The sequence below is a fragment of the Penicillium verhagenii genome, assembly GCF_028828195.1.
Source record: "Penicillium verhagenii strain IBT 33310 chromosome Unknown utg000006l_segment0_segment0, whole genome shotgun sequence".
Taxonomy (NCBI): Eukaryota; Fungi; Ascomycota; class Eurotiomycetes; order Eurotiales; family Aspergillaceae; genus Penicillium; species Penicillium verhagenii.
In genome coordinates this window covers 2,589,249-2,609,950 of record NW_026643170.1, presented here as the reverse complement: position 1 = coordinate 2,609,950, position 20,702 = coordinate 2,589,249, and the positions used below count along the sequence as shown (strand labels likewise).

The following is a 20,702-nucleotide window of genomic DNA, read 5'->3' as shown; positions in this document are numbered from 1 at the left end:
TTCAACCTATAATGGAGTTTAAGGATTCCGTATACAATGCAGCGCTGTATATAATGGAGTTCAAAAACAAAAATGAATTTGGAATTACTTGTAATTTACTTTCTGCCGGTCGGAAAGTTGAATTTGGGTTATAGGGTGGCGGGTATCGGCCGCCAGCCTGCACTTATTGTCACATGACCCCAGCTAGGTCACCTGATTAGCTCGACAGCCCATCGAGAGTCATTAACGACGCGGCTCGATGGGGACAGCGACTCGCAGACGTCGTGTGTATCGCGGGCTGGGGGTTCCCGAGGGCAATCGTGTCAGATCGAGATTGAAAATTCATTGCCGAGTTCTGGACCTCCTTATTCTATTTGAACATTTACTCCGATCTCCAACTTGCTCGGTCGATTCCGACAAAAAGGTCCGAGAGTCGAATCAAAATGGCGCGATTTCCCCACATTAACAAAACCCTCCGACTCCATACATCAATTCCCCTGAATGACAAGCGGGGCCCATTCCATGTGACTTTATATCGAAACAACTCTTCCATATTAACAATCAAGGACGCAGACACATTAAACTCAGTATACGCCTCATAAAGCTCAACTATGAGCGTCGCAGCCAGAGCTTCCAGCGACCCCTACTTCGATTTGGGCACATTCGGTCGCAAAGTCAGCACCAATTCCCACGAAGCGCAAACATGGTTCAACAGAGCGCTCGTATGGACATATTGCTTCAACCACGACGAGGCAATCACATGTTACAAACAAGCCATCGCGCATGACGCAAACTGCGCCATGGCGTATTGGGGCGTATCTTTCTGCTCAGGCTCAAATTACAACAAGACCTGGGCCCTATTCGACGAACGCGACCGCGTCAATGCAATCAAGCAATGCTTCATTTTCTCGCAAGAAGCATTGAAGCGTGCTGGATCCGCATCGCCGTGGGAACAGGCGCTCATTAACGCGCTTGCGAAAAGATTCCCTAACGATGATCCGGGTAGAGACCTTCTCGCGTGTAACATCGCATATGCGCACGAGATGCGAGAGGTGTATACGAGCTTTGGTCGCGAGGATTTCGATCTCATCACGCTTTTTGCGGACGCATTGATGAATTGCGCCCCGAGAAAATTATACGACGCGTCTACTGGACTGCCGATTCATTCGTCCCCGGTGTTCGAGGTTAAGGATCTACTTGATCGCGCGCTGAAGATGAAGAATGTGGAGCTACACCCTGGTCCTGCACATATGTATATCCATCTTATGGAGATGTCGGCCACCCCCGAAGCGGCCCTCCCTGCCGCGGAAATGATTCGGGAAATGTTTCCCGATACTGGACACACATTTCACATGCCCGCGCATATTGATGTTCTGGTTGGCGATTATCGGCGCGCGGTGGAATATAATTTAAAAGCGACGATCGCAGATGATAGATTCTTCCAGCAGAATGGTGGCTTGACGTTCTACAGCTATTACCGACTACACGACTACCACTCTCTCATCTATGCCGCGATGCTGGGCGGGAAATCCAAGGCCGCGCTCTCGGCGACCGAGCGCATGGAAGCGACTATCACGGAGGACATTTTGCGGGTCGAAACGCCCGCCCTCGCGAACTGGATGGAATTCTTCAAGGCTGTCCGGGTCCATGTGCTTATTCGGTTCGGGATGTGGGACGAGCTGAAGAAGCTCGGCCCGCTTGAAGATAAGGAGCTGTATTGCGTTACGAATGTGATGAGGCATTACGGCAAGGCGATCGCGTATGCAGCTACGGCGCAGCTTGAAGAAGCTGATAAAGAGCGCGAGTTGTTCAAAGCCGCCTCTACGCTTGTCCCGCCTACGCGCCTCGACTTCCCTAATAAAATAACCGATATCCTCAAGGTCGCGTCTGCGATGCTGGATGGCGAAATCGAATATAGGCGCGGCGGGTATGAGGTTGCATTTGATAGACTATGGGAGGCTGTTCGTTTGGAAGATGAGCTGCCTTTTGCGGAGCCGTGGGGATGGATGCTTCCGGCTCGGCATGCTTATGCTGCCCTTTCTTTGGAACAGGGGATGGTTGAACAGGCTGCGCGGGCTTATGCGGAGGATTTGGGACTCATTCCGACGCCGAAGCGGGCGCATCAACATCCGAATAATGTTTGGGCGCTTCATGGGTATAATGAATGTTTGATGCTTTTGGGTCGTCATGCCGAGGCAAATATTATTAAGAAGCAGCTTTCGCTTGCTTTGGTGGAGGCTGATGTGGAGATTACATCGTCTTGCTTTTGTAGGCTTGGGAATGTTTCTTCTTGTGGAAAGACGAAGACAAACGGTTGTCATTAGGTGGCTTGTAGCCAAAATTTCAGGCAGATTCTTCAAATTGAGCAATTTGAAAACTCGCTATATTATTAAAAGTGCATCTGCTAAATTTCGGCGGTATTTCTGGTATCACGCAACTGCATCCTCGACTTGCTTGATCATCCCCCGAACCTCATCCACGATCCGAAAACAAGGCACCAACTTCCGAGCCACTGGATCCTGTGGACAGAGATCTAGTGGGTCATGATCAATTCCGTATTCATCATTTTTCCGACATCGACCGTCTAAATTAGGACAAGCTTCATGGCCAACCATATGTCGATTGCGCTGGCGCTGCGCAAATGTTTTCCCCAGCGCCGTAAGCCGTTCCGCGTCCTTTCGAAGCCCATGCATAACAAGATTGCGAAACTTCTCTCCGCTAAGCTGTAAAGATAGGTCTGAAGGACCTCCTAGACCAGAGTCTAGATACACGACTTCGGTGTCATTGCGATCATCCAGTTCTGAGCAGTGTTGATTCAGCCAACGTAAATACTTTTGGTAACTAGCGGTTATTTCCATCATGAGCTTGCCAATAAGTAGCACGTTTTGAACCGTTACTCGGGGCGGTTTGGAGATATCGTAGCAGATTGGACAGACAAGAAGTCTATCTGTCAAAGATATCCCTGTGCGAAGTGTTTGGATGGTATTGTGAGACATGTTTGCACGGCTTAGGTTCCGCACTAGATCGGAGACCTCTTCATCGCATTGGCAGGACTGTGAAAATGAAATCGGTGATATGTATGGATCCATAGTAATTTGAGGTACGTCGGGATCATGGAACTCATTTGGACGCGATATTTGCCACGGGGCCGAGGGCGAGGAACATATATCCGTGTTGCCGAGCATATCCCAATGGAAGGAATCAAGGCCACAGCCCCCGGCCAGCTCCCGCGGTAATGAGTCTATGTCGTAGGATCCCATTACCATGTTAAATGCCCCTTGGGTGGCTAGAGGGGAGTTGGACAAAATCGATGAGAAATGTGATGAACTGGAGGACCCTGTTCTCTCCTCTCTGCTCCGTAACGCGTCTTGTTCTTCCTGTCGTACGCGCTTTCTCGGCCTCCCAGGAAGACCCTTGTCTTTGAATTCACAGGGCAATGAAAAGCCGCGACAACGGGAGCATCCGTTTTTCTCGCCGGAGCATCTTAGCTTCCGTGAGCCTGCCTATTGTTAGCTTCTTGATTTGCGTAGGCTCAAATAGTATGGCCTGTGGCCCGTGGCTCACTAACGACATGCTTCGCACGATTTTCGTTCCTGTCGAATGGTATTCATGTTAGCGACAGTGCCATTTGTATCTTTCAACAGGCTAGAGAGCAAGTGATGTGTAATTGCGGATTTCGATATTGGTCATCCTGCGCTGACATGGCGTCAATTGAGCGGGGTCAAGTTACAGCGGGCGAGAGAAGCCTGTTGAGCAGATGTACTGCCAGGCATTGTGTTGGGATTCGGATATGAAGGTATAGAGATATTGCTCTGCTATTAAGAGTGAGAAATTTAAGCTGACAGCCAAATCACAATGACTTCAAGGGAGGTTCCGTTACTGGACAGTCCGTCAGAATCGTGGACACGTCTGTCATCATCCATGAAAGGGGCTAATCTCCCTCAGACATCACAGAATTTCGAGTATTTTGCGTATAAACCGACTTCCTTGATAGAAATATCTCAGAGAGTTCCACCAGCAGCAAAAAACACCTAGACGCTACTATAAACACCTCTAGATTGGCAATGTGAATCGACACCGACGGGCCACAGTGTTTTTCGGTTTCTTGTTTGCGGGTCAATTTCCCCGCCAAAACGAAAAACATCCGAGCCGCGAAAAACACCCGAGTTGACCCTGCTTAGGTTAAGTCTGGATTGAAAATAAGGTCATGCAGTTGCAAACATCCGGAGAAGTCTCATTCTGAAATCTAGTCAGAAATGGCTAAATCAATCACCCCATCACAAGTACGCGAGCATTGGAGAAATGGCAAAGAAATTGCCCTCCTCGACGTCCGCGAAGAAGGACCGTATGCCGAGTCTCATCCTCTCTTCGCTATAAGCGTGCCAGTATCAGAGATTGAACAGAAACTACCGCCCCTCGTTCCCCGACTATCCGCCCCGATCGTTGTGTACGATAACGGGGAGCAGTATGCCGACCGGGCGGCAGCCCGCATCTTAGCGCTTGGATACCGCGACGTCTCCATCCTGGAGGGCGGACTTGCTGGATACGCGCGTGTCGGCGAAGTATATCGCGATGTCGGCGTACCATCCAAAGCATTCGGAGAACTGGTCGAGTCCATCAATCACACCCCATCTTTATCTGCGCGCGAGGTCAAGGACCTGTTGGAAAGAGAGAGCGATGTTGCTGTCCTGGACGCGCGGCGTTTCGAGGAGTATAATACCATGAGTATTCCGCATGGGCGCAGCTGTCCTGGAGGAGAACTTGTTTATCGCATCTTTGAAGCCGTGCCTTCCCCGACGACTACTGTTATCGTAAATTGTGCGGGCCGGACGCGGAGTATTGTGGGGACACAGTCCTTGATCAATGCTGGGATTCCCAATCGGGTGGTTGCGCTCCGGAATGGAACGATTGGATGGACTTTGGAGGAGCTGAAATTGAAGACGGGTGAAACGGGCCGGGTTTCGCAGCCTTCGGGCGATGCGGTGAAAATAGCACGGCAACATGCTGTTGCTTGGGCAGAGTATGTTGGTGTCTCTGTGATCGGGGAGAATGAGCTTCGGCGCTTTGCTGGGGAGTCGGAAGAACGCACCTTGTACCTACTGGACGTGAGAGATCCGGAGGAATTTGCACTCGGCCATCCTGTGGGATTCTCAAATGCCCCTGGTGGCCAATTGGTTCAAGCAACTGAGGAATGGGTTGGCGTGCGAGGTGGCCGTCTCGTACTGTACGATAGCGACGGCGTGCGAGCGCGTATGACAGCCAGCTGGTTGCAGCAATTGGGATGGGAGGTGTATGTCCTGGACGAGGAGACCCCGGTGCCTGGTGATCTACCACTCGGGAAGGTCACATCCTGGAAGCCCCCGCAGTCGTCATCCATCTCAATCGGTGCCCTTAAGAGTCTCGCGACAGCAACTGTGGTTGATCTTGCTCGCAGTCCGGCGTATAGGAAGGGCCATATTCCCGGAGCATGGTTTTCTTCTGGGCCTGAACTTGTTCGAGATCTTGGAGAGATCGCCGGCGATGGGCCTATTGTTCTCACCTCACCTGATGGTATTGTCGCTGCAGCGAATGTTGAGGATGCGCGGAATTCAGTCTCACGGGAAATTCTATATCTGGAAGGAGGTACAAAGGCTTGGGTGGAAGCCGGTCATGCCCTTGAAATTGAGTCGCGGTGGCTAAGTGAGCCCATCGACGTGTATAAACGGCCATATGAGGGGACAAGCAACGCACGCAAGGATATGCAGGGGTATCTGGACTGGGAGTATGGGCTTGTGGCGCAACTGGCGAATGATGGTGTCTCCGGGTTTCGAGTTGTGCGGGATCAGCGTGGACAACCTGGTAAACGAAGTAATAAATAATACCTGGTGATTGAGGTCGGATTACTCAGAATATGGTACGGGGGATCACTAAGTATAATAGGCCACATGATTTAGGATGGTTCTATTATCAGAAATTTGAACTTGGCTTTTGCCACACCACGTATCAATAATTCCACATCCCTTTTCGAAAATTAATGATGCTACGCGCGGTCTCAAACGCCAAGATCAATCGTGATTCGCCTATTTGCCCTCCCCCCAAAGAAAGTTGCGTGCAACTAATCTCAACATCTCTGCCATTTGTGGGCAACATCTCAATAATTCACCCACTTGACCACCACGTTCACGGAGAAAATATTCTAGTGATATATGCAACAATAGTATTAAATATTTCTGTTAAATTTTTTTTTTCTCCCTGGTTTCCCACATCGTTTTCTTTTCCCTTCTTGAGAATAGACTTAAGAAGGGATTTGAGCCAGATTCAGGCATAATAAAACATCAATGCGTCCTGCTTAGCGCGTCATATAACCCGACTGGTGTTAGTATGAGAGTAAGCTGTGTTAACATTAAAGCCCCAAATATACATGTATGTAAATGTATCACCCTAACCCCGTGCGTGTTATAGTTGCCCAGTGGGGATCTTTATTAAGTTTTGGCCACCTACAAATTGCGAAACATTTGAAACATCCATGGATGATTTTCATCATAATATACTTGGGCTCAGTTGCTTTGTGGTCTTTCAATGGGCATCTGGACTTTGAAGGTTGAAAAGCTTTCAAATGCCACTGCATTCGCAATATGATATAGGGAAAATCCGACTTGAACGGCCAAAAACCTATATCGCGGCAGCCCTCATGCTGGAGACCAGAAATATTCAAATGTTTTTGATTAGAAAAATATCGAGACCTGACACATGAACTGATGATATAGAAACACCTCCACTGAAAATTTGAGGCGTAGCAGTCAAGAGTAAGCCACGGGCTCCCCATCGACTTCAGCCTCATCCACTTTCAAATTTTTACATCTGCCGATCACGTAGGCTGGGTCCTACATTGCAACGAAACGCCATTGAACAAAACATCCCTACCGAGAGAAGTACTCGAGTGATCAGTCGTGAGGGTGTCAAAAAGTCTTCCCACCACGTAGACATCACAGCTGAAAGAATTCGGTGCAGAGGACTGGTCGGTCAGGAGGATTGAAGACACGTATCTGTCTGATCCAGCGTCTCCAACATTGCGGTAAAACCCGTCAAGCGGAACGGTGACGTGAACTGGGTCCGGATGGGAAGAGAAATCGTTGGAAAATAGGAAAGTGACATTTTCTTCATTTCCTTCATGGGGAAGTGGGTAAACATAATTGGGATCGAGTGGGGACGCTAGTGTGAAGGCCACGAGAGAGCTGAGTGCGAGAAGGAACTTCATATTGGCAGAAGCGTGCAGGGTTGGTGTTTAGACTTTTAGATGGTGTAGTAGTTTTGTCAATGAGTGTTTTAATTGACTAAGATACATAGTAGAATTCGGGGGTTGTTTTCCACCTTTAAAAACATCTGGGGGATGAGGTGGGGTAAGAAATCATCATCCATTCAGTCCTCTTGCGAGGCCACGAGACTAATCGGGATGTCTCAGTGCTGGCTTATGCCCAGTGTTTGACAAGCAAGGGTAGAAAGTTTTTGCACATGTGTGAAGGCGGAGGAGGTGCACGGCGACTTTAATTGATATCTATCTTGAGCTTGTACCTATCTTTGTTCTTAAGTTTTGAACTCATCAAAAATAAAGCCAGAATGTAGACCCGCGGGCTCCGCATCTATGCGCTGAGGAAGGTCGTACAAGATCTGTGAGATCGATTCTCTGAATAAAAAGTCATCTCATTGGATGTCTGCTATAACTAGTCACACAAACATGATAGAGGACTCGAGATTCTGGTAGTCCTTGTACGTAACTAATAAAATCACTTCAATCATCCAGTTAATCCGACACCACTTGCAGTCCCGATAATCCCAGTGGCCAGTCCCAGCCCCAGGCTCCTTCCAAGGGCCTACTATTCCCGACAACGGCGTCTGCAACTAAGGAAATCCCTATTGCAATGTTCGTTATGATCCAAAAGTTGATCATCGGTAACCGGCTCCACTTTGCAGTTGTTCCAAGCAATGATGCAAGTGTCCAGACACTGGAAGTGTTCAGGAACACCATAGTCCCGACACTTGATGTGACAATTGGCAAAGTTGGTGCGGCAGGTTAGTGGATGGGCACAGGTCTGGTTGCAACACGATCTCTCATCATCCAAGCAACCATCGAAGCACTGACCGAAATCAGAAGCCCGGTCTAGAAGTCGCAGGCCATGGTGAAGCATTTCACAGTCGCTGGTGTCGGGGCAGGCGTTGCTCTCGTCGGCTGATATGGTGCCCATCAAAGCGAGGAACAAGGTGGCTAGATAATAGTTCTTCATGATGCCTAGTCGGGGCTTAGATGATTCTTTCGAATTCAAATGTGCACATGAAAGGGCGCTTTACCTAATGTTGACGATTTGCTCAATTGCGAGTGGAGTATAGTTGACTTTTGAAAGTTTGAGTTGCAAGTTCTGAATGTGGACCGAGTTGAACTGACGCCTTTTTATGCTGTAGCTTCGCACTGACCATCACACTATCTCAATCAGCGATCCTTGATCCATGCAACTTTGTTGCAAGGGTTCCGTTTTGCTTTGCATCATTGTCAATCGGGGACAACGGAAGCGGGGGATGATTGATTGCTTGTTGAGTGATGGTCTTATCCTTCCATGTAGGACGAAGAAACTGGCGAATCGCTTCCCCAGTGTAAGGTAAAGGTTCTGAAACCGTGCGTGAATCGAACACCGGGTACCCCGGAACGAGATGAAATTTGCACCTGATGTGGATCATTTAGCAGCCAGAAGTAAACAAACAAACGTAACATTGGAAAGAAAGAGACAGGTATTCAAATATTCAAAGGCAGTTTATATATATTTCGCTTCAAATGTTCAAATGTTGGGAACAAAACAAAGAATCTCCAGATGTCCACTAGACCCTCGTGTTTAAAAAGAAGAATGTCTTCCAATGTGAAAACTGTTTACAGGTATCTTCCTTTTGCTGCCTTTACTGTCCCACCAGATGTGCACTTCAACATGTTTGGATTTTGATCTTTCCTTGGGATATGATAGGTATACTTATCGAAGAGCGAAAGACAGGAAAGTTTATCCTGCCACAATCTAGCCACGAGAGCCATGAAGATTGATTATCAGCGATACGTCAGGACAGTAAACACGTTGGCGTGTAACGTCACTCGGGCTATTTATATCGAATCCTCGAAAAAAGATCATATCCCAAATGTACATGTTCCACTTGTGTTTCCAGAGTCAAGTACCACTTGGCAGGACATGTTCCCGAAGTCCAGACTTGATTGCCCTCTACCCGCACTTCACAAACATTTTCCTGCTTTCGTTCCCTCGCGCCTGTGAGATCTCAAAGCGAGTTCGAGTAACCCAAATCTGAAAGCTCCAGAGCTGTCTAGCGTGCATGTAACCCACTGCTAAAAATCATGTTCTCATTCCACGAAGTCACCCTCATTACTTCCTATGCGACTTCCTCCAGGTCTGCCGTCCAACACAACATCAACCAGGTATTGAATGTACCTCTTGGCACCACAATGATTTGCCACGCGAGTCCAGAGGGCCAGGAAAAGGGTTTGACAGTCAGCCGTGATACAGAGTGGATGTTGTTAATGTCAAAGCTCTGCCACTAGAGCGTGACACGTTGAGCATGACAGGTCAATATGCCATCCGTGGAGTCTGATCTGGTATGCCTGGGAAAACATCCAAGGGTTTTACACGAGATCTTCCCACAAACTTTGATAGACGAAACAATAGATTCCTTGATTATCATCAATAGATATCCCTCTCACGAATCATAGTCGGCACTTGTGCAGAGCTCCCCGGGGGATACGGATCGCAGTTGGGAAGAAAAAAAAAAGAAAAACACGATCGCAACCCATTGAACATCCTGACTACATTTGGCGCACCGCCATGTGGCTGGTAGAATTCCCGTGAGGTGGATGATGCTGTGGAGTATTCTCAGCAGGTCTACGGGGTGAAATTTGTGGGTAATTGATGCGGGCGTGTTTCAGTTTATTCCTGCTGGAAGAACCTGATTGACACCATCCATCCATAATGCTGTTTTGGTAGTGCTACAAACTGCGGTCCAAAGACACGAGAATCATGAAAAATTGTGCGTTTGACCAATGCAAAAGATCTTTCATGAATCTCGTTCGATACCATGGGGTGTCTTGAACCTTCTTTCTTTCCTTCCCCCCTCCCTTTCTACCACAGCGGCACATGGAATAGCAAACAGCCTATATGGGGCATGAACCCAGGAATGCCGAATCTGTTTCATGTCATTCTGGCCGGAAAAAATCTTTGGCAGCGGAAGGTCCGTGGAATGCTTGGCATTTTAGATCAAAGGGCTGAGTGACGGCAGTTACTCTGACGTCCCAGATCCATCGGAGATTTTAGCGCTGGATCCCAGCTTGGCTGCGGGGATGAGCATGATTCAAGTGCTTCAGTTAAATGAGACGAGGACGGGCGCCAAGACTAAGGTGGATGCCGCCATTGGTGGATCGTATAGTTCAGATGAATGGGGCTCGGTTAACCGTTAGCGCGTTTCATTCTATCGGCAATTGTGGAAGAACTATCCCGCAAATGTAAATGTTTGCTTGCGAGGTTTGTATCGGGCCTTTGCGAAGTATTCATATCTTGTCTTTAAGATAGCCGCTGTGGCTGTCCAGAAGAGATTATCTCACTGAACGGCGTGTACTGCCTCTGATACTCAAGAACATACTTTACTACTACGGTTCGGAGTTTGATACTGGTACGTGTGAGTTGACCTTACTTATGATGTCGATCGTAAATGGATTACGATGGGTCATTTTTCAGATGAAACAGGCTATGCAGCCACTTTCGCGAGGTTATGAAATGTTTGCAAATATTGAACAGTGTTCCCATCATCTCAACACATTCTACGAGCTATGGAGAATCCTCCACTTTCCTGACAATTTAATCTTCCATAATTGAAACATTCGAGCTTTTGCCCCTTCGCTTACTTGAAACTACTAGCTACGATCGCGATATCAACGCTAAATACAGAGAACCGATCGATCACCAACAAGGTGAACCAGAGGCTTAAATAGCATGTCCTTCCCCTACTTGATGAAATGCAGAAAGCAGAGCTTCTTCATCTTTCCTTCTTTTCTATCGAGCTTCATTGATTGAAGTCTCTTCCATTCTTTCGCATTACCTTTTACCATTCTTTTTCACCGTTCTTTCCGGCAAAGATGTCTCTCTCAAAGACCGCATCTCTCCTCCTAGCCTCCGCCGCGCTGGTCGCCGGCCACGGCTACGTTAGCAGTATCGATGTCGCCGGCACCACATACGCCGGCTACCTCGTCGACATCGACTACTACGAGACCGACCCCCCAGAGCTGATCGCCTGGTCCACCAACGCCACCGACGACGGCTACGTCTCTCCCACCGACTACGCCTCCTCAAACATCGTTTGCCACAAGGGTTCCGCACCAGGTGCACTCTCCGCCCCCATCGCCCCAGGTGGCTCCGTCACCTTAACCTGGAGCACCTGGCCCGACGACCACCACGGTCCCGTAATCACCTACCTAGCCAACTGCAACGGCTCCTGCACCGACGTCGAAAAGGTCGATCTGCAATTCTTCAAGATCGACGCCGGCGGTCTGATCAACGACACCGTCGCGCCTGGTACCTGGGCCTCTGACGAGCTGATCGCCGATAGCTACAGCCGCACTCTTACCATCCCCACCGATATCGCTGCCGGCGAATACGTCCTGCGCCACGAGATTATTGCCCTGCACGGCGCCGAGGATCTGGACGGCGCCCAGAACTACCCGCAATGCATCAACCTGAACGTCACTGGTAGCGGCACGGCCACGCCTAGCGGCACTTTGGGCGAGGATCTGTACAAGGACACCGACCCCGGTATCTACGTCGATATCTGGAACGTTCTCAGCACTTACGTTATCCCCGGCCCTACTCTGTACACCGCTGGTAGTACCGCCACTGCTACCGCCGCTGCCGCCGCCACGACCACCGCTACTACCGCTGCTGTGACCACCGCTGCATCCGCCTCTTCCGCCGCGGCGGAAGCAGCTACTACCGAAGCCGCTACTACTAGCGTTGCTGCCGAGGCCGCTACTACCAGCGTCGCTGCTCAGGCCGAGACTACTCAGGCTCCTTCCTCGTCCTCTTCTTCGCAGACTGCCGTGACCACTGCCCCTACTATGGGCGGTAGCCCTTCCAGCGGCGGCCACTCCGGCAATGGCTCATCTGGCGGCGGCCGCTCCGGCGAGAGCTCATCTGAGGAGGCCCAAGCTTCCACTACCACCTCTGTCGCTTCTGCGTCCTCCACCACCTCCAGCTCGGCCAGCACGACCTCCGGTGTCCTTAGCGGCTCCTGCACTGATGAAGGCTACTGGTACTGCGACGCAGGCTCGGCTTTCCAGCGCTGTGTTGATGGAGAGTGGGATGCTTCGCAGAGTGTTGCTGATGGTACTGTTTGTACCGCGGGTATCTCGGACACTTTGACTGTTGCTCTTGCTTCTCGGAAGCGGAGCACCGGGCATGCCCGTCGCAATGAGGCGCGAGGCATCCGGGTTTAAATTTGACTGGCTGGGTTCTGAATGGAGCGCTTGATTGCGTTTCTTTTCGGATGTTGGCTATTGGTTTAGGCTCTGCGAGATCTTTTGGATGTATTATATTGCGATGCTGTTATCTGCATCGTGGTCGTATACTATGCAACTCTAGACTACTACATACTTGTATAAAAGAAGAATATATATTCTTCAAATGTTGTTCGTTAGAGTTTCTCGATCTTTTCTGTTTCGTAACAGAAGACTCGTAGACTGTACCTACATGCCATGCTTGATCAATTCGCAGGAGGCACCGTCTCTCCGGGTCAGGTCCTTGAAGTAAAACTTCCTCCATCCAGTCATTGGCACGTATTGTAACAAGTGCCCTTCAGTAAATGCGTCATTTACAAGCTATGCCTCACCCTACACTTATTTCACCGTCGCGAAGCTTGTCGCAAGTTGTGTGAAGGCGACGTGTAGTCGTTTACCCTCTTCATCCGCAACCTGGCCATGGGACTTCAAGCTGCCGATGGGGTGGTATGGAAAAGGTCTAAAACAAGTTAGTTGAGTTTTCCTGTCGTGAACTGCTCTCCAACCCACCCATATTCCGGCACAAAGATGATCTTTGAATCCGGATCCTCTTCAAACCTGCACTGAAGGACCTTCATCCAGAGTCTCTCAAAACAGAGCTTTTCCTGTTCAAAGACGGGATTCAAGGGCTCGGGACATTGGGAGGCTTGGGTGGTTCCGATTCGCGTGTGAATGTGATATACCTAAATCACAAATTAGTTCCATAGATGGGATTCTTATTCAAATGTTTCAGATACGCACGTGCGGAATGATAGCATCCATCATGGCTCGATCACCTTCGCCGATATCCAAGAGTCGCTCCAGTCCAACCATCCAGTGTGAGAAATCGGCTGTGATGCGAAGCCTGTCGGAAAGATGTAAGTCAGGTTTATGTTTTATTGAGTTGACGGAGCTGGAGGAGTCCATACTCAGGCACGACATGTAATATACGTTGGGCTGCATATGGGGTAAATAATGATCGGTTGCGGTGAGTCTCGTGGTAGACCCGACCAGAAAGACCGAGTTCTTTATCCACTTCAAGTGTCCCGCGGTAGAATAAAATGGACTCTTCGATATCCCAGGCATCTCTGAGTTCAATGTCAGCTATGAAAGCATTTCTAGAGAAGCTTGAAGCTGTGTTACTGACTCTCCGGACTGAAAGTTAAAAGACACTGGCCTGAGAGGTTCAGCAAGCTGGATGGCCTCTCGATAGTTTTGCAAGTGGTCTCTCGCTTTCAAGCCGACCGGGCGAGGTCCTAAGTAATCGATCCAGGAGGAGTGGCCTCTGTGACAGCGTTAGTAACCCGGTTCTGTTGTTTTGGTGTATCTAGATGTGATTGTGAGGTTGACTGACAGGACGCTAATATCAAAGTCCAGGTCATCGCAAATCTGTCGTAGTCGCGGGATCTCGTGTTTGGGATCTAGTTGGTGAATGTTGACTTCGACGCCGTCTGCCAATCATGAAGTGGTCAGCAAGTTTCCATGAACACAACAAAGAAAGAGCTCGACTGTTGGGTGGTTTGCTTACTGTAGCCAAGCGTTTTCAGTTCTTTGAACCACTCAGCCCAGTTATCCAAGTTGGTTCCGGGCTCAATGCCCCACATAGTGCGAAAACGGTCAATTCTCATTATGACAGATTTATTCAATCGGCGGATTTAAAAAGAATAGCTTTAGAGAATGTCAAAAAAGAAGTGAAATGGTTCAAGATATTTATGGTTGAAGAAAACTGCAAGCTGATGATCTGATCTACAGCTTGCGATTGAATCTCGAATGGGAAATGTTGCCCGCTGTGGGGTACTGTCCTATGATTGGCCAGTTCCTGCCCCACCGCGGCGTGTTTTACTCTTTCTTATGTTGTGCTCACTTGCAGTGCAACTGGGCAACATTTGAATACAAAGACAACCCCACTTGCCAATTATATTACCTGACCCCGCGCTATAGATAGGCCAATTTCCATGGTCAATGGACTTCTTGAATACTAATTGTGCTTCAAAATGTAAATTTCATCTATTTATAACTTAGCAACAGTGAATGTATATTTTAGCCGCCTCTATAGAGGCACCCGTGGACCGGGGCAATTCATTGTACATCCATGGATGGATTAAGTGTAAATGCCGGGAATAGCCATTTGAGTGAGCAATACATATCCTATCATTCCTGTAGGTACAAATATACCCCCCAGCCAAGATAAATCAATAGTAATCATACTTCTTTGAAATCGACGTCGAAAATCCTTTGAAAAATAGCAAATATGATGAGACTGTGTGCGGCCTGCATACAGATAAGATTGCTGTTTGTCAGTCTATTCAAAGTTCCCACTCTATGTAACGTAACCTTAGAGCCAGCCTTTTCTTTCAATTGCGATTGATTCTGCAATGCAAACCACATATTGAAGTCAGAAGTCAGGTGCCCCATTCTTCTTTGTTCATCATTTGTATATTAAAGCGTTTCCCTCGCTCCCTCTCTCTTCTTCTTCATCATCCATCTCCAAGCCAGTTACTTTTTCATATCTGCCACCCCCATTTCCAGCAGGGTATGACTCTCTCCCATAGTCCTTATACTTATGAGGTTATGAGCCTCCAACGTTGATTTTCTATCGTTGATTATCAACATCGGGGCAATGATGCACTCTCTACTCCACAATGACTGACATGTTTTCGAATAGCGCAGAGTAATCAATTGCTCAGTCACTCAAATGCATCCTACAAAAAAAAGAAGAATCATCGAACAACAATCGATTACCGGCAAGATGAAACGAGCCAATGAACTAGCAGACATCGAAGACTGGGAAAGCTTTGTGCCTCCCACGGTTAACCAAAGCGAAGACCTGCCGTCCATTGAAGAAGTCCTTAGAATGTTTGAGCATTTCAAAATCACGAGGACAGCACCGCCGGCCGTTGAGGAAAGCTACGATGAGGAAAGCGGCGAGCTCACTAAGTGGTTGACGTCAACAATGGAGATATTGACAATCATGGGCCTAGATGGTCTGGTGAGCGACAAACCGAGACCGAGGAAATATGACGAAAAGAGCAAAAAGTGGATGAGGTTGTCAAGGCTGGTGTCTCTATGGATGCAGGGGACTATTGCCGATTCATACAAGGTTGAACGCATAAGACTGGAGGATGCCAACCAAGATATCACCTTCGCCGACAAGTTCATGAAAGCTGCCAAAAAACATTACAATTACGAACTGGCCACGGATGTGGTGGAATGAGTTCTTTGAAGGGCTTCTCGGATTTCAAACTATTCTATGTAGCTTGGAGGTATCTGTTTAGAAACCCCCGTTTGGGTGAATGATGACCTTCGTGTACCCATCTTCTCTCTTGTCAAACTTGTCATAAGCAGTCTCAGCATCAGACAGATCAATTTCATGCGATATAACAAAACTAGGCTTTGCTTTCCCTGCAATAATCATGTCCCGTAGGTATCGGTTGTATGCCTTAACATTACACTGCCCAGTGCTAAGAGAAAGACCCTGTAACAAGAATTAGCCAGAAGCTCAATGACCCAACTCAAACTTCAAAGTAGCTGACCTTCTCAAACAACTTTCCAAAACTAAGACTAATCATTCCATTCGCCGTAGCAGCATCCTTGGCACCGGGATCACTAATAAAATACTTCGTTAATTTTTGCGATCGGACATTCCTCACTTCTGCCCTCAGCAACATACCTTGGCACATACAGGCCCGGAATACCCAAGCCTCCACACGCGCGCGTCACGCGAATCATATTCTCAAGCACAATATTCGCTTTCTCGGAAGAACCCTTCGCATCAACGGCCTGATAACCCACAGCATCGACCGATCGATCAACCATGTCACCGTTGTGTGCGATAATCTGGTCAACAGCATCCCCCTTGGTAAAATCAATGGGAATGCAGCCGATTTTTCGCGCGGCTTCGAGTCGCTCGGGTACACGGTCGACCACGTAGATGTTGGATGCGCCGCGCAGAACTGCTGAGTAGCCTGCCATTAGGCCGACTGGACCTGCGCCGAAGACGGCGATGCTTTCGCCTGCTTGGAAGCCTGAGATCTCGACACCGTGCCAGCCTATTTCAACATATTAAAGTTTAGTTATTTGTTTTGGAGGGTGAGGGTATGCAAGGTATTGTACCGGTTGGGAAGATATCTGTGATATAGACCAGTCAGTGTATGTTCCACCACCATTGAGAGACTGCTAGCACTTACCAGCCAGAAGAACAAAGTCTGCCTCGTGTTCCTTTCCGGGAGGCAGGATCAAAGCGTTGAAGTCTGCATAGGGGACGCGAATATACTGCGCTTGACCTTGGCGTTGTTAGCGATATAATGGGGAACTGGAGAGTGATTTCGAGAACTTACCTCCGCGGTAGGGACCCATTGCGACATAACCTGTATCACATCAGCAACCTGACAAAGGGACTGCAAAGAATCAGAATTTACCATAAGCGCCACCAGCAAATCCTGGATTGACACCAGTGCAGAACGCAGTGTTTCCCTCCTCGCAATTGCGACACCGGCCATCAGCAACATTGAATGGCATCACAACCCGATCACCCTTCTTCAACAATGTCACCCCCTCACCGAGCTCTTCGACAATTCCCATGTTCTCATGGCCTGTGATTGATTGTTAGACAATATCCATGAATTGATTCGTATAATCCAGTCTTACCAAAAGTGATCCCAGGCTCTGCAGCCGTTCGGCCTTCATACATGCTGCGCAACAGTAAGTCTCCACGCGCATTTCAATTGATTGCCTTCGCTGGGTTCAACCTACTGCAAATCCGAACCGCAGATCGCAGCCGTGGTGACTTTGACAATAATATCATCTGGATGTTCCAATCTCGGCTTCTCGACATCCTCCACTCGAACCTTGTACGGGCCCTGGTAGTTGAGCGCTTTCATAGTAGTGGCAGACATCGTGAAATATGCTGTTGGAGAAACAAATACTAGTATGCGAGAAGTTTATTTTCGGCACGGAAACCTTGGAGTTAAAACATTTGAACGGGAAACGGATTTAATTTGTAGAAAATGCTGCACATGTTGACACGCATTCATCTTGGCATTTCTAATGTACTTCCTTCTTCATGCTTTCCTCATAGGTCAATTGTTGGGTGATTGGGGCATTTGCGCGTGGGATTGTAAGTCAATGACTTATGGACGTGAGGGGAAGCTTGGATTTCCCCGCATCGATCGACGCGGGCAAAATTTCCCTTCTAGAATGATCTTGGCGTTCCTGACAACAGGAGGCAGCTTTCGGCGAAATATAGTATCTGTGAATGATTCAAGTCCTCTGCATAGACAGTCAGGAGCTTGGAATGGTGGGGTAGCGGGGTTTTATCATTATTCTACAGTACATATACTCTGTACATCATTCTGTATCACATGAGTGGCAAGTTGCAACAGAAAGTTCACCAGTTGACCAGTTGATGACGGCAAGTTCGGAATTCGATTTCTTATCTCCCATATATTCTTGCCACTTGGTTCAGAAAACAGCTTTGTTTCCCTTCCAGAACAACACACTGCGAGCAAAAAAATCATATGAATTTATTTTGTTATGATTTACTCCGTGATTGACTCCGGCGCTTGACAGGAATGAGTAAAAAAAACCCCGAAAAATCTTTCTCACCTGAAGAATTACGCCGTGCAGGCTTGAACTGCAAATACCCGGCACTATGCTCAATCAAGACATGCAAGCCATGTTCAAGCCAACGTCGGGACCGAAGTAACATGGCGCTTGCCACCCAACGGCTCAAGCAACGCCAAATGCCTACAAAGAGACAATATACCAACGGACTAGGGGCAACTAACCTTCGCTTAGACCCCCTCCCCACCCACCAAAGCAGCCTATCAGCCCATCTCAAAACCTCCCGTCACTGGCCCCAAATATCCGAATCCCACCGGACAAGGGTCCGCAAGCCCATTATTGGCAAATCCCAAACCCTGAATCATAATGATACCACATGGAATCCCGAGCTCCGAGCTCCGAAATCCCCAAACCCACAATCTACAGCCCGACTCGATACAATTCGGATCAAAATTATCGCCAACCCAACCACGGTCCATGGGCCACTGACAGCAGTGGAGCTTATCACTTAGCCGACCGTGGGCGAGATACGAGCGCCGATCCTATTCGCTTTGAGAAATTACAAGCAACAGTGGACCCCCAATTGGCAATGCTTGTCCCCGTATGCACGGACTAACAAGCCGACCGATGCTTAGCTTCTCCGCATATTAATCCCGTGCATTCCCTAGAAAAATTTCGAGAATTTTCCCGCTAGGATTTCCCTACCACAGGAAGCATTCGCTGCCATGGAGAAACATCTGGACGAAAAGACTGGTGCCGAGGTCTACTCGAGCGATCATGATCATGCGGTTACTACTGCGGCGTTGATTAAGCCGCAGGCTCGTGCGCCGTATGATTCGGGCGTTTCCTTCGAGGAGTATTGTCACTATGCGCAGAAGACTAGGGCCGAGCAGGAGTTGCTGGACCCGCCTGTTTTGAATATTCGTCAGTGGTTTGGGAAGAAGAAGGATGCTGGTCCCAATCCCCAGGATGTTACTACTACCTTGACTGAGGAGGATTTTACGAACCCGGCTAAACGACTGGAGATTACGGATGAGGAGTGGACGAATGCTAGTCGCGCTTTTCGGTCGGCTTCTTGGGGTGCTTGTTAGTTGATCCTGGATTTCGCTTTCTTGCGTGCGAGTTGAGAATGGGACTAACGTTGATATGTGCAGGCTTCTACTTGATCACTACTGATATTTTGGGACCCTATGGATCCGGTTGGACCCTCGGCACGCTTGGATGGGGACCTGGTAAGTTGTTATTCCGTTATTCGCATGGACACGGAAACTCCCACTCCCAAAATCCCTTCATTTCAAAATGCTAACGATGTAATTCAGGTATCGCCTTCTACACCGTCTTCGGAGTGATGGTCGGTTACTCGGGCTACCTCATCTGGCGCGTCTACCTCGGCGTCGACAGCTACGAATTCCCCGTGAAGAACTACGGCGATCTCGGCTTCCGCACACTAGGCAACGGCGGTCGCCACCTCACAAATGTCCTCCAGGGTATCGGGCTGCTCCTGATCACGGGCCAAGTCACAATCCAGTACGGCGAGAACATCTCCCAGATGTCCAAGTTCAAGCTGTGCTACGCCGTGTGCCCCGTCATCTTTGCCGTGGCCGGTTTCTTCATCACGCAGATCCGCACGCTCAAGGCCTACGGCTGGATCGCTAACTTGGCCGTCTGGTTGAATATCTTCGTTATCTTCATGACTATGGGCGTCATGGCGAACTCGCCGCCGAACTTCGCTATTTCAACCCTCGGCTCCGCTGGCAGTGCCACTAATGCTACCACTATTACCCCCGTCGATGGTGTCTACCCGGCTATCATCCACTACAGCAATATCCCCATGGGTAATGGTTTGCTGGGTGCTGTTAACGGTATGCTTTCGGGTGTGTTGGCGTATGCTGGTGCTCAGCTGTTTGTGGAGTTCATGGCTGAGATGAGACGTCCTCAGGACTTCATCAAGGCTATGTGGAGCGCTCAGTTCTTTATTTACAGTGTTTACCTTGCGTACGGATGTGTGGTTTACCACTTGCAGGGTCAATACAGCTTTAATCCCAGTTACCAGGGTGTGAGCATTTACGCGTGGCAGACACTGGGTAATATGGTTACTTTGATTGCCGCTCTGATTGCTGGTGGTCTTTACGGCAACATCGGTATCAAGGTTGTGTACAACAACATTCTCGTCGATATCTTCTCCGTCCCGCCCATGGAGAGCAGACGGGGTAAGATTATCTACGCTATGCTCGTTCCTTTGTGGTGGATCATTGCCTTTATCATTGGTGCTGCTATTCCCGATTACTTTGGTTTCGTCAGTGTCATGTCGGCCTCTATGTTGCTCAACTTGAGCTACACGCTACCCCCGATGTTTGCGTTGGGCTTCGACATCCAGAAGAACTCGGCTCTGCTGGACCAAGGCGATGGATTTGATCCGGTTACTGGACGGGTAAAGAGAACCGGTACAGCTACCCAGCGATGGATTCGTGGCTTCTTCGCCGGTGGCTTGTTCCAGGTGTGCATCAACATCTGGCATGTCATCTACTTCTTGGCCTCGCTCTCCATGTGTGGTCTTGGCATGTGGGCTGCTGTTATTGGTAAGTTTTTGAAGCTGTTTTTCTTCTAGGATATTTGC

The 20,702-nt window shown here is 48.7% G+C and overlaps 10 protein-coding genes across 10 annotated transcripts; 5 read left to right on the top strand and 5 right to left on the bottom strand.

Annotated features, from left to right (window-relative positions):
* Positions 1-590: 590 nt before the first annotated feature.
* Positions 591-2,303, top strand: N7466_006339 (uncharacterized protein; the record flags this gene model as incomplete). Its single annotated transcript, XM_057165736.1, has 1 exon — positions 591-2,303. One exon carries the CDS (start codon positions 591-593, stop codon positions 2,301-2,303), a length of 1,713 nt encoding a protein of 570 aa, XP_057021335.1.
* Positions 2,304-2,408: 105 nt separating this feature from the next.
* On the bottom strand, positions 2,409-3,245 carry N7466_006338 (uncharacterized protein; the record flags this gene model as incomplete). The annotated part of the gene is made up of 1 exon (XM_057165735.1): positions 2,409-3,245. The coding sequence occupies one exon, from the start codon at positions 3,243-3,245 to the stop codon at positions 2,409-2,411; it is 837 nt and encodes a 278-aa protein (XP_057021334.1).
* A 990-nt stretch (positions 3,246-4,235) lies between these two features.
* N7466_006337 (uncharacterized protein) lies at positions 4,236-5,837 on the top strand (the record flags this gene model as incomplete). The annotated part of the gene is made up of 1 exon (XM_057165734.1): positions 4,236-5,837. The coding sequence occupies one exon, from the start codon at positions 4,236-4,238 to the stop codon at positions 5,835-5,837; it is 1,602 nt and encodes a 533-aa protein (XP_057021333.1).
* Positions 5,838-6,826: 989 nt separating this feature from the next.
* Positions 6,827-7,216, bottom strand: N7466_006336 (uncharacterized protein; the record flags this gene model as incomplete). Its single annotated transcript, XM_057165733.1, has 1 exon — positions 6,827-7,216. The coding sequence occupies one exon, from the start codon at positions 7,214-7,216 to the stop codon at positions 6,827-6,829; it is 390 nt and encodes a 129-aa protein (XP_057021332.1).
* Positions 7,217-7,832: 616 nt separating this feature from the next.
* N7466_006335 (uncharacterized protein) lies at positions 7,833-8,240 on the bottom strand (the record flags this gene model as incomplete). Its single annotated transcript, XM_057165732.1, has 1 exon — positions 7,833-8,240. The coding sequence occupies one exon, from the start codon at positions 8,238-8,240 to the stop codon at positions 7,833-7,835; it is 408 nt and encodes a 135-aa protein (XP_057021331.1).
* Positions 8,241-11,131: 2,891 nt separating this feature from the next.
* N7466_006334 (AA9 family lytic polysaccharide monooxygenase) lies at positions 11,132-12,484 on the top strand (the record flags this gene model as incomplete). The annotated part of the gene is made up of 1 exon (XM_057165731.1): positions 11,132-12,484. One exon carries the CDS (start codon positions 11,132-11,134, stop codon positions 12,482-12,484), a length of 1,353 nt encoding a protein of 450 aa, XP_057021330.1.
* A 399-nt stretch (positions 12,485-12,883) lies between these two features.
* On the bottom strand, positions 12,884-14,151 carry N7466_006333 (sugar phosphate isomerase/epimerase family protein; the record flags this gene model as incomplete). Its single annotated transcript, XM_057165730.1, has 7 exons — positions 12,884-12,970; positions 13,069-13,227; positions 13,286-13,388; positions 13,453-13,611; positions 13,671-13,806; positions 13,828-13,974; positions 14,052-14,151. The coding sequence occupies 7 exons, from the start codon at positions 14,149-14,151 to the stop codon at positions 12,884-12,886; spliced, it is 891 nt and encodes a 296-aa protein (XP_057021329.1).
* A 1,121-nt stretch (positions 14,152-15,272) lies between these two features.
* N7466_006332 (uncharacterized protein) lies at positions 15,273-15,737 on the top strand (the record flags this gene model as incomplete). Its single annotated transcript, XM_057165729.1, has 1 exon — positions 15,273-15,737. One exon carries the CDS (start codon positions 15,273-15,275, stop codon positions 15,735-15,737), a length of 465 nt encoding a protein of 154 aa, XP_057021328.1.
* A 57-nt stretch (positions 15,738-15,794) lies between these two features.
* N7466_006331 (glutathione-independent formaldehyde dehydrogenase) lies at positions 15,795-17,418 on the bottom strand (the record flags this gene model as incomplete). The annotated part of the gene is made up of 9 exons (XM_057165728.1): positions 15,795-15,998; positions 16,057-16,129; positions 16,194-16,572; positions 16,637-16,651; positions 16,711-16,806; positions 16,861-16,890; positions 16,942-17,115; positions 17,171-17,214; positions 17,276-17,418. 9 exons carry the CDS (start codon positions 17,416-17,418, stop codon positions 15,795-15,797), a joined length of 1,158 nt encoding a protein of 385 aa, XP_057021327.1.
* A 1,392-nt stretch (positions 17,419-18,810) lies between these two features.
* N7466_006330 (uncharacterized protein) lies at positions 18,811-20,693 on the top strand (the record flags this gene model as incomplete). The annotated part of the gene is made up of 3 exons (XM_057165727.1): positions 18,811-19,171; positions 19,240-19,317; positions 19,405-20,693. 3 exons carry the CDS (start codon positions 18,811-18,813, stop codon positions 20,691-20,693), a joined length of 1,728 nt encoding a protein of 575 aa, XP_057021326.1.
* Positions 20,694-20,702: the final 9 nt, after the last annotated feature.